This window comes from Schistocerca piceifrons, chromosome 2 (assembly GCF_021461385.2).
Source record: "Schistocerca piceifrons isolate TAMUIC-IGC-003096 chromosome 2, iqSchPice1.1, whole genome shotgun sequence".
In the NCBI taxonomy this organism is placed as follows: Eukaryota; Metazoa; Arthropoda; class Insecta; order Orthoptera; family Acrididae; genus Schistocerca; species Schistocerca piceifrons.
The window spans coordinates 142,664,867-142,681,653 of NC_060139.1; the positions used below are offsets into that span (position 1 = coordinate 142,664,867).

The following is a 16,787-nucleotide window of genomic DNA, read 5'->3' on the forward strand; positions in this document are numbered from 1 at the left end:
TAATGCTAATTAGGGTATAACCCATCCTGTAAACAAAATCCGCTCCTAGAATCATTGATACTAATAATTCTTCCGCAACTTTGCTCTGAAAGGGTCATGTAAAATGTTAATTCATAATCTTATGCCCAACTCGCCCAGTAAAAAAAGGTCAATTAATATTGGCTAATTTGCACATTACATTTTTCCGTGATAGCGATTCATATTTACCAGCGTCTTTATGTGCGTTTCAAAATTGCTTACTGATTAACATCGAGGAACTTCCCGTATCCAGCAGTACACAGAATGGTTCTCCATTAATCTCCAAGCTTAAAACTGGAATCTGAACTGCGAGGGCCACAAATATCTTTTCGCAACCTGACAAGTGTCGCGGCAAACCCTTCCTCTGACGGCACCTAGTTGTATTTTCCTGCTTGTCATAACTGAAAACTGTTTATTCTTCTCCTTTACCATTACTACATTATTTTCCTCGAAACGATTCGTATCAGCCGTCCTAATTGCTTGAAACTGCGACAAGAGCTGTTTCAACTCCACAAAATTCCTTGGTAGGTTACTAAATATGATTCACATCCTATCTTCAGGAAATATATCTTCTGAGAACTTGTTAACAACCTATTATTTTGATACGGAGAGACATACATCGAGCACCTATTTTCATTCTGCTAACAGTATCTTCTAGCCCCCCGTCAGAAAGTTGTACCCGAAGGTATAATTTACCAACTTGCCCACGGCGTGTTCAACCAGGGAGCTGACACCTGCAAAAAAGTTCATAGAGGTGCACAGGTGCTAACTTTCTCTTCAAAGCTTCCTGTAACACCTGTACTAAATTGTCAGAAATCACTGGCGACAAGAACGGACAAAACTGAAAATCTTTCAATCTCAACACCACTCCCTAGTCCTTTAAATCCTAGTGGAACTGTCCCGTATGTTTGATATCCTTGCTAATGTTGATACTATCTTTTCACAACTATTATACTAAAAAATTAGGCATCGTGGCAAATGATAGAGCCGTAACGTTCTTTTGTTCCAATCCCATCCTTGTTATTTTTTGCCTCACTAGCTTAGCTTTCACTATCAATACATTCGGTTTTTATCTAACAGTATGCGAGTTCAATCTTGCAAACATTTCATCTGGGTCTACAATGGAGTGATAGGTCTTCGAAATTGTTCTACACCCTTCTTTCTTTTAAAATCCTTGAGTCTGTTCGTATAATGTAACGTTCGCGATCGAACTCTTATCAACTTGAGACCATGAGATTTCACCAACTTCAAATACTCCTATCACTGAAGCTAGATCAGCCAGAGCAGAATGATACTGGAGATAGTCCCACTCACCTGTGCTGGCTGAACGTCCGGTAGGGCCAGTGGGTGGTCCAGCACCTTGCGAATACACTGTCCCATTCTCGTTGCACCTCTAGTGGTTTCCGCACCCCTGATTTCTGATCCGTAGTTCAGCTAAACCATTTGCAATTCCAACATTCGGGTCATCTACTTTGTAGATATATTGAAACAGAACAGTAAACAGAGTAGTATACGACGTGGTAAGGAACCGACACCTAAGCACTAAAATACTGAGCTAACAAGGTACAAAATTATCCTATTTCCTATCCAAGTCTCGTCATACCCATAACCACGCACTGCTACTAGCAAATAAAGCTAAGTAAATGGTGGGACTGGGTTGAGCTGTGAGTGGTCTCTTACCCATTAATTTTTTATTCTGTAAATTCCCAACATCAGATTTACAACGAACATTCAGTGGATTTATATAGCACAGTTAAATTAGCGTTATACAACCTATAACACTATTTCGCGTAGTAGTGATTACCAAAACTGGTGCAGGCTGCTGTGGCCGAGCGGTTGTAGACGCTTCATTCCGGAACCACGCTGCTGCTATGGTCGCAGGTTCAATCCTGCCTCGGGCGTGGATGTGTGTGATGTCCTTAAGTTAGTTAGGTTTAAGTAGTTCTAAGTCTAGGGGACTGATTGTGGTGTCACCGCCAGACACCACACTTGCTAGGTGGTAGCCTTTAAATCGGCCGCGGTCCGTTAGTATACGTCGGACCCGCGTGTCGCCACTGTCAGTGATTGCAGACCGAGCGCCGCCACACGGCAGGTCTAGAGAGACTTCCTAGCACTCACCCCAGTTGTACAGCCGACTTTGCTAGCGATGCTACACTGACAAATACGCTCTCATTTGCCGAGACGATAGTTAGCATAGACTTCAGCTACGTCATTTGCTACGACCTAGCAAGGCGCCATTACCAGTTTATATTGATATTATTATTAATGTACCGTCAAGAGCGATGTACACCGATTATGGATTAAAGTTAAGTATTCCAGAAACAGCGTACCGTATTGGCTATATTGATTACATTAAACTGTTCCAGACCTCACGCCAGTCTGCGTGTAATTAAACGCGTGCATTTCGGCCTCCTCTAGCAACACGGTGTTGGCTCTTCTGCCAACACTTCACTGATGACCTCAGATGTTAAGTCCCATAGTGCTTAGAACTATTCTTGGATAAAAATTGGTTTAAACCTGCACATTATAGTGTTATCCTCTGGGAGATTTTTTTAATCTGACCGAGTGTTACCTAACTGATAGAGGGTATAGAACATGAAATTCGGTAGGGGGAGCAGTTGGTAGACAAAAGAAAGTCTAAAATTTTGTAATAAATAATAGTAACAAAGTTCCTGTAATTGAAACAAAATTCGGTCGCCAACCTAATTAGGCAAAATAATATGAAAACGTTAATCTCATTGTATCTATCTTTAATCTTGTAAAAGGAGATTCTCATAATTACTTTCTTTGTAAAGTGCAGTGAACACCTATTACAACCAAACGGACTACATGGTGAGTAGTAGTAATTATCTACAGCATAGTTTAGTAATCACTGTAATGGAAAAGATTTTTATCCCTGTTAACAACAATCATCACTTCAACCTTGTACTAATTTATCACACGGGATGTTATCATAACAACTCGAGACTAAATGACACCTGACCAGAGTTCAAGTTAGGACAACACGCATTTACACAGCACAAATGCAATAAGCTAACACTATACACATCTCTTTTCTATAGACTCTTTTATATAAATACTTCAGATTTCCTTAGGTAGAAAAACTCTAACATGTGAAGCAATTAGTTTTCACAGACAACATTTATGCTTCTTAACATTAAAGCAAAGACACTTGAAAAGTAGAAGCAAACCAAAGTAGACTGGAGCCGTTTTTAAATTTGGCATCATGTGCCCCTCTTTGTCTATGCAACAATTAATTTAATTAGCTACATATTAATACCTTATCATTGAATTTAGGCACATATAAATAGATCTTACATACCCAGTTCTTTATACAGGGGACACTCGGACTTTATCATGTTAAGGTTACGACCCAACTTCGTTATATGCACAGGGCAGACTCAAAGTTTAAACACAGTTTTTGCAATATTTGAATTATTATTGCAATATATTCTCACAAACACTCTGGTTCATAAGTTACACAGTTCTAACCTTTTGAATCTGGTGAAGTAGTGGCGCAATAGTGAAGGCGATCACGTGGCGGCTACCTGACCTCTCCTTTCACAGTAAAAAGCTCTAATTAGTTCTTCTTGGCGACGTGAATATCATTTTTAGAGCCATTTCCAATGCGAGAGCACCATTTCACACCCGCAATCACACCTTACGCCATTTCATTTCAAATTGATTACTGGATGCCTCACTCGGGACCTGCGCTGTTGACTAGTCGGCTGCTGGTTAATGACTACCTCTTGTGCTCTCTCGCTTTCCGGTCATCCTGATCGCCACTTCCACCTTTTCTTTGCGCGCCAAACCACTTCCGTGGCGGAGGGGAATCACTATGTCTTTTGTATTATGCAATACAAAATTCCTAAGTATGAACCAGTTTTTACATTGCAGTTTCTCATACATAAACAAACGTATTTAATAAAATTCCATTATTTAATCACACTATTACGTTAAATAATTTATACATCATACAGTACCACCTTCCTACAGTGATCCAAAGAACCTAACTAGTAACGAGTAAACACTTCTTAAATAAAGTTGAACTGTACCGATTGCCCACAATCGATTGGGCTTTTACAAACCTAACATCTTTAACACTTCAAAACTGAGGAGAGGCACAATTAAATTTAACAATTTAAAAAATAATATCAAAATTCCTTTGTTTGAAAAAACAGCAATACCTGCCTGGATCCCAAAAATCTTAAAACACAACAGCAACAAATTCTTACAACGTTTCTACAAACTCTTGAATCATAAAGTATTTCGAAGGGCAGACAGTAAAAACTAAGCCTAGTTACACACGGAGCGTACACTGAAGAACACAATAGGATTTCACAACAATGTTACTACTCCTACATGGAACTTATTTCAAAAATTGTACACACTGTCTGGCTAGAAAAGCAATGACTACCAACGGATCTTGTGACCAGATGCACGAGGTAGCAAAACACCTGCTGATATCAAAACTGCCAAAGAAATATTAAAACTTCTAATGTAACTTAAAAAATTTTTCGGAGCGGGTTCATTGGAACACACTGAACAAAAGAAACAGTTTTGCGGCACAATTAAGTGGGAAGAAACCTGATCAAATGACACAGAATATACTGTGGGTGTGTTCCCACTGTATGTGCAAACATGTAGAGATAAAAAATAGAAAAACATGTGTATTTCATCACATACTACTGCACTTTTTCACTGACTGACCAACACACCGAGGTGACAAAACTCATGGGATTCCTTATAATGTAATGTCGGACCTCCTTTTGTCGACTGTAGCGCAACAACTCGGCGTTGCTCCAGTTGCTCAAGCGCACGATGCATACATTTCCCGCACGGTAGGAAATGAAAATATACTGCTCCCAGATGTGTCTCACGTCCTCACAAAACAATTTTAATATAGGTTACCATAATTGATTGAACTGCAGAGGCAGAGTTAAATAAGTCTCTACTCTTGTGGCAGTGACTTTTGAGCTTTCGGGATACATTAGTGTTCAGGCTATTGCATTGAGGAAAATAAGAACACCAGACAAAAGTTATTCATCACTAAGGAATATCACACTAATTCCGTGTAACACCGACTTTAGCCTTGATAGTGGGCTCAGTTCGACGGGGGTGAGAGTACATTGGTTTCATCTGGATTTCCATATCCAGATGAAGTCATTCGTTGACGGTCAGATCACTTAGGGCTACCAAATCTAGGGGTTGATGATTGCTAGTCGAACCAGGAATGTAGGCATGAACACCATTGTTGTAGTTTTGGTGGACAGGTTTATCCACAACATATTGTTCTTCCATATATGGAAGACAGCCCATTACCTATAGAATGTAGACATAAAGGTCACGGTCCAAGTTTACGGTAACCAAGATGAGTGGGCACAAGTGCTTCTACGGAAAATACCCTCTAATAGACATAGAACCACATCCAGCCGTACCCACACACATCGCACATAGCAGGTTAAATACCACACCGGGTGTCGGTGCACTCGACGCCTTCAGTACTTATAAACAAGACAAAATCACTTCTCCCCAGATCTCGTGAGACACGTCCAAGTAGCCACTTACTGTCCCGTTTACGTTTTGTCTTGCCGACCGAAGACGTTCGGCTTTATGTGTCACCGTTAGAAACGGACTTTTGTGAGGTACTTGACAGCAGATGTCAATTACCTGCGGTTGCCTTCGCTATTTTCGCTCGGGAACTGGTTGACAAGGACCTGAATTCATTGACAGAAGCATTCCATGTCTCGTTTGAAAACGTTTGTCACTAAGAATGTATGACACTCGTCTCGGCGGTCCCTGTCGGCAACGATCACTATTACATCGTGTTACTTAAGTGCAAGTGGTACAGAATTACTTTTAGGGTAGCTGAATAGCACGCTCTGATACATTAACAAATCGTTGACTATATCCACACTGTTGTCTGGAGACGTCCAAATAGAATAGCTCTTTTCTGTCACGTCTCCTCGTTGACACACGTTATTGCACTGATTTCATACAATGGATTACGTCAATCAGACCACTTCACCGATATGACTTTTGTTGGCAGTGGAGGGTCATATGACCGGCTGGTACGACTCCTGTAAAATCGAGAGCAATTCATAGCCATTTTAGCGTTTAAGTGGGTGACGAATATTTTTCCGGTAATTTCCTTGCAGAGAAGCCTATCGACTCATTCTCGATATGCGAAATAATAGAGTGTTCCAAGGATTCATGAGATACATCGTCAAATCCACAACAATACGGCCTTCCATAGTGATCTGTTCTTGCTCCATTTCTCTTCAATTTGTACACTACAGACACGTCAAAATCAAAATGAAGGAAGTTTGGTTACACCAATGACTAGTTACTTCTAACAATGTGTAGCGTAATTCGTAAATCGTGACTCCAACCAAACTCCTCTAAAACGGAAGTCTCCTGCTTCAGCCTAAATAACAAACGTGCCGGAAGAAAATTCAACATGCAGTTTGATATTATCACTTACTCAGTATCAGCATCTGCATCTCGCCCCTGAGAGAATTCTACTTGATTGAGAGCACCTAACAAAAACTAGAGAAAAATTTGAACAGGAAACAACATCAACCACAAGCTATGTGGTACAACGTGGGGAACATCAGCAGACAACCGTCGTTCATGTGCTCTGGGATTTGTGTTCTCATCCGCTGAATACTGTGTACCATTTAGTTTAAACTGCCTAACTTCACCATAAACAGACATCCAACTTAATAACATCATGAGAATGATTGCATGTTTTATCAAGTCGCCCAGACAAAACATTGGCACAGCTAAGACACATTCAACACCCTCAACCACAGTGTAGTAATGCTGCTACGAGCGAGTGAGGATGGATCGTTAATAATAAATACCTGCAAATACATCTAGATATCAATGATGTAATCCACACCCGATACCACTCTTGATTAGAATTTAAGGGGAGTTGGAATGCCCTATCTCGCCAATGTTAAATTTGCTAACTTTGTGTACCTTTTTCTTTGGAACTATTATCTTCAGAACTTTGAAATTCTGGCAGAGGTTTTCAGCATATATTGTGAGCCCACTGAACTAGAACCAATGTTTTCTTTTTGTTGGTATAGTATTTATGAATTTTTTACCATTAAGCCATTTTTTATTGGAAAAAGTATAACATAAACTTCCCTAGTTCAGAGAATAAGCCAGTTCTTGTCATGATTCTAGTTCAGTGGCCTCTTTGAACTGTTTTGCAGCATTTCTGAAAATTTGAATGTTGTTGGTTGAGTGGTTTATGAGATAAAGGTACATGTAACACTAAAAATGTCAAATGCCAGAAAATGCGATTAAAGTAATTTATTATGAAAATTCACAAATACCTTTTATTCTATTATCAAAAGTGTCCAGCAGAGTAATCAGGGTCATCTTCTAGTTCTTCTTCTTCACCTAGAAGCTTTCTTCTCCTTGCTGCCCTTGCTTTTTTTGTATTAAATTCAGCTGCATACTGAGCCTTCCTTACTCGCACGCTGTCCAGAAGCTGAAGACCTCTGATGGTGTTGATACCAGGAGCAATGCCGAGCCTTGCCATGACCTTTAGCCTACCCATATGACCATCATTGAATGAAATAACAGCATCACTGACTCCCCATTTCAATGTTTTTATCCCAACAAATACATTCTTAGGTACACGAGTCCAAATGAGGTTGTTGAACGACTCGTTTTGATTCTGGGTACAACCATGAAGACATTTTCGCAGAAGATCAGGATGCCCCAAGTCTCTATATATTGGTTTAATTACTTCCATAACAGCCAATGGAATATAATTTTTATGGTGATAAGGATCCCCAGTAGCTTGAGATTTTCTATAATTGCACCATGACTGAGGACCATCTGGACAAGCAAAATGTTGAGGATTATCATCAGTTGATGATCGATGTAAATATGTGGCCCATACAGCTTGTCTCATTTCCTGCAAATTATTTGCATTATTTCTTATTGCCATACCATAGTATTGTTGTAATTCATTTATAATTTTATCTGACAGGCGACCTCTAATGGTTTTACCATCTGACAAAATTTTGTCCTTCAGATTCTGTTTCAGTTTCCTTAGACGAGTGCCCATTCGTTTCTGAACATGACCGACACATTCTAGTTTAGTTATTGTCTTATTGACATATGGCATGGATTCTGTAACACTTTTGTATGCCTTGGAGTCCCCATCTCCAAGGAATTTTGTGTAAAATACTCCCCGTTCTTTTTCTGATCTGCTAAACATTTTCACAGCAGCGGCAGCCTCCATGCCTCCACTCGTACCTTCATAATTCTTGCTACATATGTGAGCTGCTTCTATCTTACCAGATGCACAATGGTAACAATGTTTAGTGAGCACTTCATAGTCCAAAACTTTACCGCTGTCCACACTAGTAACAGTAGCAACAGCATTTTTGGATGTGTGACCCCTTTTCTGCCAGGTTCCATCAAAAGCAACAGGGATATCTGGGTTTCCTTCATTTATATATTTTGCTTCACTGGCAGCAGCTTTCATTGATAAATCTGCTACAGACTGAACAGCATCTCCTATCACTTCAGTGTAATTGTCAATTTTAGCAGGTGGAGGTGGAAGATTCATTATGGCACAAAATGTTTGAGCAGCAGTATGTCCTTTACCAATTGCTCTCATTGCATACATTAGCCTGATATTACTCTCAAACAAATTGCTACTGCATGTTTTAGAGCTCCAAAAACAGGTCTCATTTTCACAACTGGCACAAACTATAGCAATTTTGCAGGAAAGTCCTATAGATTTTGTTATGTTCATATCAAAAGAACCTCCACAAAGATTACAACACAAACATTTCTTCATAAACTCAGTAAAAACAGGAAAGTCGACTAAAACATATTGTTCATTAGAAGCTTCATCTGTAATTTCACTTGCACAGTTTGATAACTTCTTTTTTGATGCACTGGTGGGCGTGTCTCCTTCACACATCTCAGCTGTACAAACGTCAGAACTTTCACCAGCATCAACAGGTGCTGAAGCAGAATCACTTGAACAAACGTTATTTGTAAATCTATTACCGCGAAACTTTCGCTTTTTAAATAATGATGCACTCCTAGGCATCGTAGAAACTACGCACTCACCACTGAAAGTCAAAACAAGACAGATAACAAACTCCAAATGAGCGACAAACTAAACTCGAGGCTCAAAACAAACACTCACAGATCAAAAACTGAACAATAAACACAGCTAGTCGTAAAAACAATGGTACCTATGGAAGGATCAAAGATTCTACAACTGAAGAGTGAAATCCACAGCCTTCTATATGTAATGTTTTCGGAAATGCGAAGATTTAAATGTGTACAAATCACAAGATGGGTAACTTTGCTGGGCGCACATGTAATTTTGAAAAATTAAATAAAAATACTTCCAATTGGAATTTCTTAACAAATTTTGCACCATTTTAAGCAGAAAATTTCAAATTAAGTTATAAGGTTAAAAACTGAAAATGTGAATTTTTTCCATTTTCCGGCATTCCAACTCCCCTTAAACAGAATTAGAACCTAAAATAGCAGTTGCAAAAGTTTTTAACAGAAATGCAGCCATTCTCGTTTTGTAATTGTATAGGACCGCAGACCATCAGACATGCCACAGAACAATGTCATACACGATGACAACAGTATCAGTTGCAAAGCGATTTAGAAAAGATTGCTGTATGGTGTGGCAGGTGGCAGTTGACGCTAAATAACGAAAAGTGTGAGGTGATCCACATGAGTGCCAAAAGAAATCCGTTGGAATTCGATTACTCGATAAATACTACATTTCTCAAAGCTGACAATTCAACTAAGTACCTGGTGTTAAAATTACGAACAACTTCAGTTGGAAAGACCACATAGATAATATTGTGGGGAAGGCGAGCCAAAGGTTGCGTTTCATTGGCAGGACACTTAGAAGATGCAACAAGTCCACTAAAGAGACAGCTTACACAACACTCGTTCGTTCTCTGTCAGAATATAGCTGCGCGGTGTGGGATCCTTACCAGGTGGGATTGACGGAGGACATCGAAATGGTGCAAAAAAGGGCAGCTCGTTTTGTATTATCACTTAAAAGGGGAGAGAGTGTGGCAGATATGATACGCGAGTTGTGATGGAAGTCATTAAAGCGAAGACGTTTTTCGTCGCGGCGAGATCTATTTACGAAATTTCAGTCACCAACTTTCTCTTCCGAATGCGAAAATATTTTGTTGAGCCCAACCTACATATGTAGGAATGATCATCAAAATAAAATAAGAGAAATCAGAGCTCGAACAGAAAGGTTTAGGTGTTCGTTTTTCCCGCGCGCTGTTCGGGAGTGGAATGGTTGAGAGGCAGTATGATTGTGGTCCGATGAACCCTCTGCCAAGCACTTAAATGTGAATTGCAGAGTAATTATGTAGATGTAGATGTAGATGACAGACCGGAGGACCTCGTACCGACGTCTCCAAAGTTGATAGTTTTCATAAAAGTTTTAGTTGGTCGTTAGTAACATTTTATATTGCGTATACTATACTCTGCATATAGTCTGTGTGACTCCTTTTTAGTGTGCCAAAAATCAGCTTGGAAGATAAAGGACGGTACACCATGGTCTCATTGCTGTATACGCCCTCTGCAGGTGGCACGCAAGTGGATGGCACCGCGCGTGCAGCTGGCTGCACAGACGGGCCTTCGGTCTTACGCCCAGGCGCCGGACGGCCCGGTGAAGCTGCAGCTGACGCACGTGCAGGGAGAGTTCGCGCTGCTGGTGCTCGGTCTCTGCGTGTCGCTGGCCCTGCTGCTGGTGGAGATCGCCGTCCACCGGAGGACTAAAACCATCGCAGAACTGAGGGGTCCATCTGTCACTACACCGACGATGAGGCGGCACTGTTGGGAAGAACGCAACCTACCCTAGAGAACTTCGACCATGCTTCTACCAAACTGTTGTTCACTACACCGAGGACTGATAACAAAGATAATCTACCAATATAACAAATGCTTATGCACTGCAATTGTTTGCACCATCAGGTATTTATTATCACTTACTACACATTTTGGTCATACTCATCTTCAGCCTTAAAGAGAGAGAGGAAAAAAAAGCCAGACACCTTTGGGTTCTTCTGCGAATTCTCATAACCCAACGATGAGCTGGAAATGGGCAAATGAGATATCAAACAAACCAGTGCAATGTCAAAATTTCTTCTTGTTTGAACGTATCTGGAGTAATTCAGAAAAAAAAATTAGTTATTTTAGGGAACAAGTTTGATTGCATTCTTACACCTAAAATTAATGTGGGGAACGGACAAAAGGAATACAAAATGGACCGGCGTGGAATCTAAATTAGTAAAAGAAATATTTAATTGGTTTAAAGTAGTCATGACAATCAAGGAAAACATATTTGAGGGAAACTTGCAGAAAGATTTTTTCTCCAAATTTGCATAGCCTAACGAAGAGTGGGACATTGGCGTATGGAGTATCAAACCGACCAATATGAAGTATAGTTTTGCAAAAGAAAAATTATTGCTTGAGAGCAGTTCAGAAAACCTAGTGATTTGAGAGAAAAACTAAATACTTCTCCAACAGCTGCTTCTAGCTAAGTAAACGAAGTATGAATAAGTTCATATCTTCGAAGCTTAGCTACTTATGCATACAAAGTTTTATTGCTGTGGTATGTAATTGTCAAAATGGTTTCCTTGGAATCAAGCTCTAAGTTAAGGACATTTCGAGAACAGAAGACGATGAGAAAGAAAATGAGGTGTCAGTAACACAATGATTTCGAAACAGAAATAGAAAATAAAATTTAAAAAATTGGTAAAAGTTGACCACAATTTTGTGATATGATTTATGTATAACTAAGATGTAAACTAGATTAGAGAGTTTTGCTTCACGTTCGAAGCGATGTATAGAAAATGAGATGCGGAAAAACCTTCTACTCTAATTTCTTGCATTGAGAGTAATCACAACACAAAACATCTTTTTACATTATTTTGGTTTTGTCTAATGATAGTTGGCATCAAAACGCGTCATAATCAACAATAAAATTTTGTGTTCCAAACCCATCCTGTGTGATCAACTAGCTTATGTAGTGTTAGTAATTGTTGCTTTTTACTTCCAGGTCCCTGCTAATTTGCATTTCAAAGCTAAATATTTCATCTGAGTCCAACGCAGACAACTGCATATGTGGAAGATACGGAAAATCCTGCAAGACAAGCTGACAACAACACACAGAAACTTTGTACCTCATTGGAACTTGCATAACTTTCTTCTCCGTTTTGGTTTGGCAGCGATATTTAGGAGCATATACTGCACATTTTATGTTACAACAAATAAACTTCCGTAAACATTGCAACAGAGACCACCGTAGTGTATATTTTTCATAAAATAATCAGAAACGCCACCATTTTTTCTCCATTTTTTTTAACGTCATAAGGATTTCAGTTACATTTCCTCACCAAGCACCCGACCTGGTTAACAATATTAACTAACAGTAACCACAGACATATACCAGTTGTTGATGTTATCAAAAACGAAATATTAAGTCAAATATTGGTAAGGTTTCCAAGTGATACTAAGTCTTGGAAATTGTTTCAAACTTCAGATGCTAAAAATTGTGCACATTGCTAGTGTCATGTGACTATACTGTCAGAGTCACAGTTGTCTGCAGTCAACTCGAAATATTTGAAGTGGTATGAAGTGGAATGCGACTTAGGCTCTGTCGTTGTAAAGCGGGTGGTAGGCTTCATTTTGTTAGATGCTAGGACAATGCAATCACTTTGCACACGAGATTGCTTATAAATCTCTCAGGCAGTCCATCCTCAAAATATTCCTTTTAGGAGAGAATCAGTTTATTAGTTTTGCCTAGTAAACAATCGTTTCTCACACTTTAGTTTATATATTGAGCTCATACTTAACATGATAACTTATGTTGAGGTGGCATGTCAGACTTGAAGGCTTATTCAGGTCAAATAAATAAAGTGCAATTTATGTTTATTGAAACAAAAACCTTTAACTACTATATAAATGAATATTTACTTTGAAATTAGGAATAGTACCTAGCAGAGTAATAACAGCGACAAACTGAATTTCCATCCTGTTATGAAAATAACTTAAGCCCTAAAACATTTTAATACAAATGCTAGTATATTTTGAGCATACTTAAAAAATTTGAGTAACAACTATAAGGAATAATATTTTGATTCTGATATCTGATACCTCTTCTCTGGTGATACCTGTTCTACTTCAGATGATATTCTGTCTACAGTGATTCCATTCAAAACGGACCCATGTCTCAGTAAGTCTGGATTCAAAGGGCACTTACGACTGTAAATAACTGCTCATACCGATAAGCAGTTTCAAACAATGACACAATTTCATAAGCGAATTTTATTAACTCCAACAAGTAAATATTTTTAAAATCCAGGTGTACACATTTCTATTAATTATGAGTGCAGATCTAAAGCACAAGTGTTCTCTTTCGTATTGCATTTATTTAGCTTTTTGCTACCTACCTATTTAGCCAATTACATTGTTATTTAAGACGTTTCACTATATCGTATAATTTGTTAAGATAATAACGAATTTTTGATAATTGTCACTATTATTTAATTGAAAATCGTCATTACAAATAACACCAAAATGTAGAATTTCTTAATAGTTGGTTGGGGATGTCAACAACTGCCAAGAATTTTTTACTGGAATAATCTCTTTGGTAATCATCATTGAAATTAAGTAATGGACTGTGCAGTAGTCAAATGGCAAAAACAAACAACCAATTATAAAATGACTGCATAAGATTTCTTATTCTGGCAACAGTTACTGGTGTGTACCTGTGGAGCCAATGAAGTACCGAAGTTAGGTAAAATTTCTTATTAGTTGGTTGGGGATGTTAACAACTGCCAAGAATTTTTTACTGTAATAATCTCGTTGGTATACATCATTGAAATTAAGTAATTGACTGTACAGTAGTCAAATGGCAAAAACAAATAACCAATTATAAAATGTCTGCATAAGATTTCTTATTCTACCAACAGTTACTGGAGTGCACCTGTGGAGCCAATGAAGTATCGCAGTTGCTGTGGCGTTCTATCTTTACGCTCGTGGTCTAGTGGCTACAGTTGCTGCCCCTTGATCACAGGGTCCTAGGTTCGATTCCCGGCCGAGCCAGGGAATTCGAGACTGCCAGTGAAACGTTTGTGAATATGAACAGGCTCTGACAACCACGCCTACGCCGTTCAGCGCTCTACAGGCCAAATCATCATCATCATCCTGTCTGCACTGTTTAGAATTGAGAGATAACAGACATCTCTTGAAAGATCTTGCTATTTGGACGTAGATTACTGCGGGCACTGGCATTTAGGGGAATTACCAACTGGAAGACTGCCTTATAAGGTTCGGTCTATTGACTAGCGTAATGAGAAGACCTGAGCGGAAGGTGATTTCGATCTGCTATTCTAGAGGCGCGACTTTCACAATAACAAGGTGTAGAGATGTCCACGGTCACGCCCATGTTCATTTCACATATTATGATTGATGTATGTCGGCTTGAAAGTTTTTTTGGGAATTTTGTCGAATCTGTGCCCATTTTAGACCTTGCATTATCTAAGTGGTTTGCCAGAATTAACAATCATCTGATTTCCCCTGAGTTACAGTTTTTATGAAGTCAATGTAAGGCGGACTTACAAAGAAAAGTGTTCATTCCACGATGCCACTCCTACCTAAACGCCCAACCATTTCGTTATCTCTGATTCCGCAGCGCCCTTCGACTCACAGAATTTGCACTCTTATATTTTGCTCTTACACTGAGAAATTAGTTCATGCACCTCGAAGATCTAATAGGTCGTTTACAAGTTCGAGGATGGATTTTCTACTATTTCAAGGCAACTACGGAAGTCTATTATTATTCAGATATTGTTGATAGTATGCAGTGCATATCTCAGTGCCTCTTTTCTTGCTAGAACCTCAGCCATAAAGCAACTCGTTTCCGGGTAAAGCTTGTTTTTAGCTCTGGTATTGATAGTAAAACAGAATGGTGTAAATCCCATTCTTTGACTTACTTAGATCAGTTAGTGTGTACTGGGATATTAGTCTGGCACTCAGTTACAATGTGCTTAATAACATTCTAACATACCTGGTTCTGGGAGTTACAATCTTCGGTTCCAGACTTCACTTTGTAGTAGGGAGAATATGCATTGGTTGATGTGTAATGCAAGAAAATAGGGTGAAATTCTGACTACAGATGCTGCATCAAATACCTATATCATCAGTCACTGTACCACTTTAACAGCAGTATAATCTGATTGTTTGTCATGGCAAGTCTAGGGATTACCCTTGGGCCTGCGCGCCAACTCCCACATTTTGATTTATAATCTTCGTTAATATATAGTTCATACAAGATTGATAACCATCGGAGATGTCCTATCAGCAGAGAATTATACATATTAGTTCAGGTATCATTGTAACCGCCACTTTTACATTACGATAGCAGCTCGCTGATGAATAAGTTCGTATCTTCGTCTTCTCGACAAAACGAAAGACCAGCAACGTGATTACGGCTGCTCACTGCACTTCTAGATGAGGGCTTTACAATACAGTTCTATAGGGCCGCTGTCGATGAGTCTGCATGTTAAGCAGAAAGTAACAGAGACTATGATATATGATTTGATGTGTTACTACAAGTTTAACAATATATTTGATTTGATTTATTTCACATGCGACATTCGTAATCAGTTTTTGGCTTCATTGATGAAAATATGGTCAAATAACCATTGACACCCAACAAACGCCGGATTTTTATTCAGTAGCATGGTGATCCTTAGCTAATCATTGTCACTTTCCTTTCAACGGCATCTTAAGAGCTCCGTATCAGCAACCTGAGTTCTACTTATCTACAGGAACTAGAACAAAATTCGAAGACGCCACGTAGGTGTTTTCGGGGTTTCAGAAGTCTGCTCTGATGCTGCAAAACACAAACAGACCGCTGGCTCGTTATCGTCCTGCTATTCCAGTAAAAGTGGAAACGCGTTATGTGTGGTAACACAGAGGAGGGAACTGCAAGTCGAATTTTTCACAGACTGTAACACATTCAGTGGCATTTTGTTGGGGATTCTTTACCGCCATTCATAGCATACCTAGTTGTTATATTATTTTGATGAAGAGAATTTCTGAAAGACTCAGACTTGAAATTACAAGCGAGAGTAGTGTGCAGTAGGAAAGTTGGTACTGAACTGTCAAGAATCGGGCTTGATCTACATAGAACTTTAAGAATTCTGCTACAAACAAATTACTGTTAAATCATTGTGTTTACAGTGTGTAAAAAGAGCCTAAAGACTGCAGCTATATGTCACTGTATTACGGTAATATATATGTTTGCGTGTGTGGTCCATGGATTACGTGAGCTGTAACATTGGGAAGGTTTCAAAGCAAGAAGGAACCACGCAAAGGAGAAGACAGTAGAGCAGGCTACACAAAGAAGAAACCCCTAGTCCAAGCAGCTGCACTAGCAAGGAAAAGCGAATGAGAGATGTGGTGTAGTCAAATTGAGCAATGTTAGTGGTACAATACCAGGTTGGCAGCACACAGCTAACAGCGGCAGAGACTCTCTTGGTGACAGCTCACAGAGAACTGGAAACCAGAGTAACTGTTAATTAAGCTAGCATAAACTTGTTCAGTGTATGGAGTTACTGTTAGTAAGAGGTGAGTGGCCTGAATAATATTAATGCGTATGCAGTCATCGTTGCTGTGTTAAGGAAAGTGTGTAATTTTTTTCTAAAGCTTTTTTAAATGTAAAATTGCAA

The 16,787-nt window shown here is 39.2% G+C and overlaps 1 protein-coding gene across 1 annotated transcript in view; it reads left to right on the forward strand.

The window, feature by feature from the left end:
• The window catches only part of LOC124775200 (glutamate receptor 1-like), a 91,745-nt gene extending 80,836 nt beyond the window's left edge, over positions 1-10,909 (forward strand). Inside the window, exon 7 of the mRNA XM_047250039.1 lies at positions 10,634-10,909. Within this exon, the coding sequence (XP_047105995.1) occupies positions 10,634-10,909 (276 nt within the window). The remainder of the gene's footprint in view (positions 1-10,633) is intronic.
• The last annotated feature ends 5,878 nt before the right edge of the window (positions 10,910-16,787 follow it).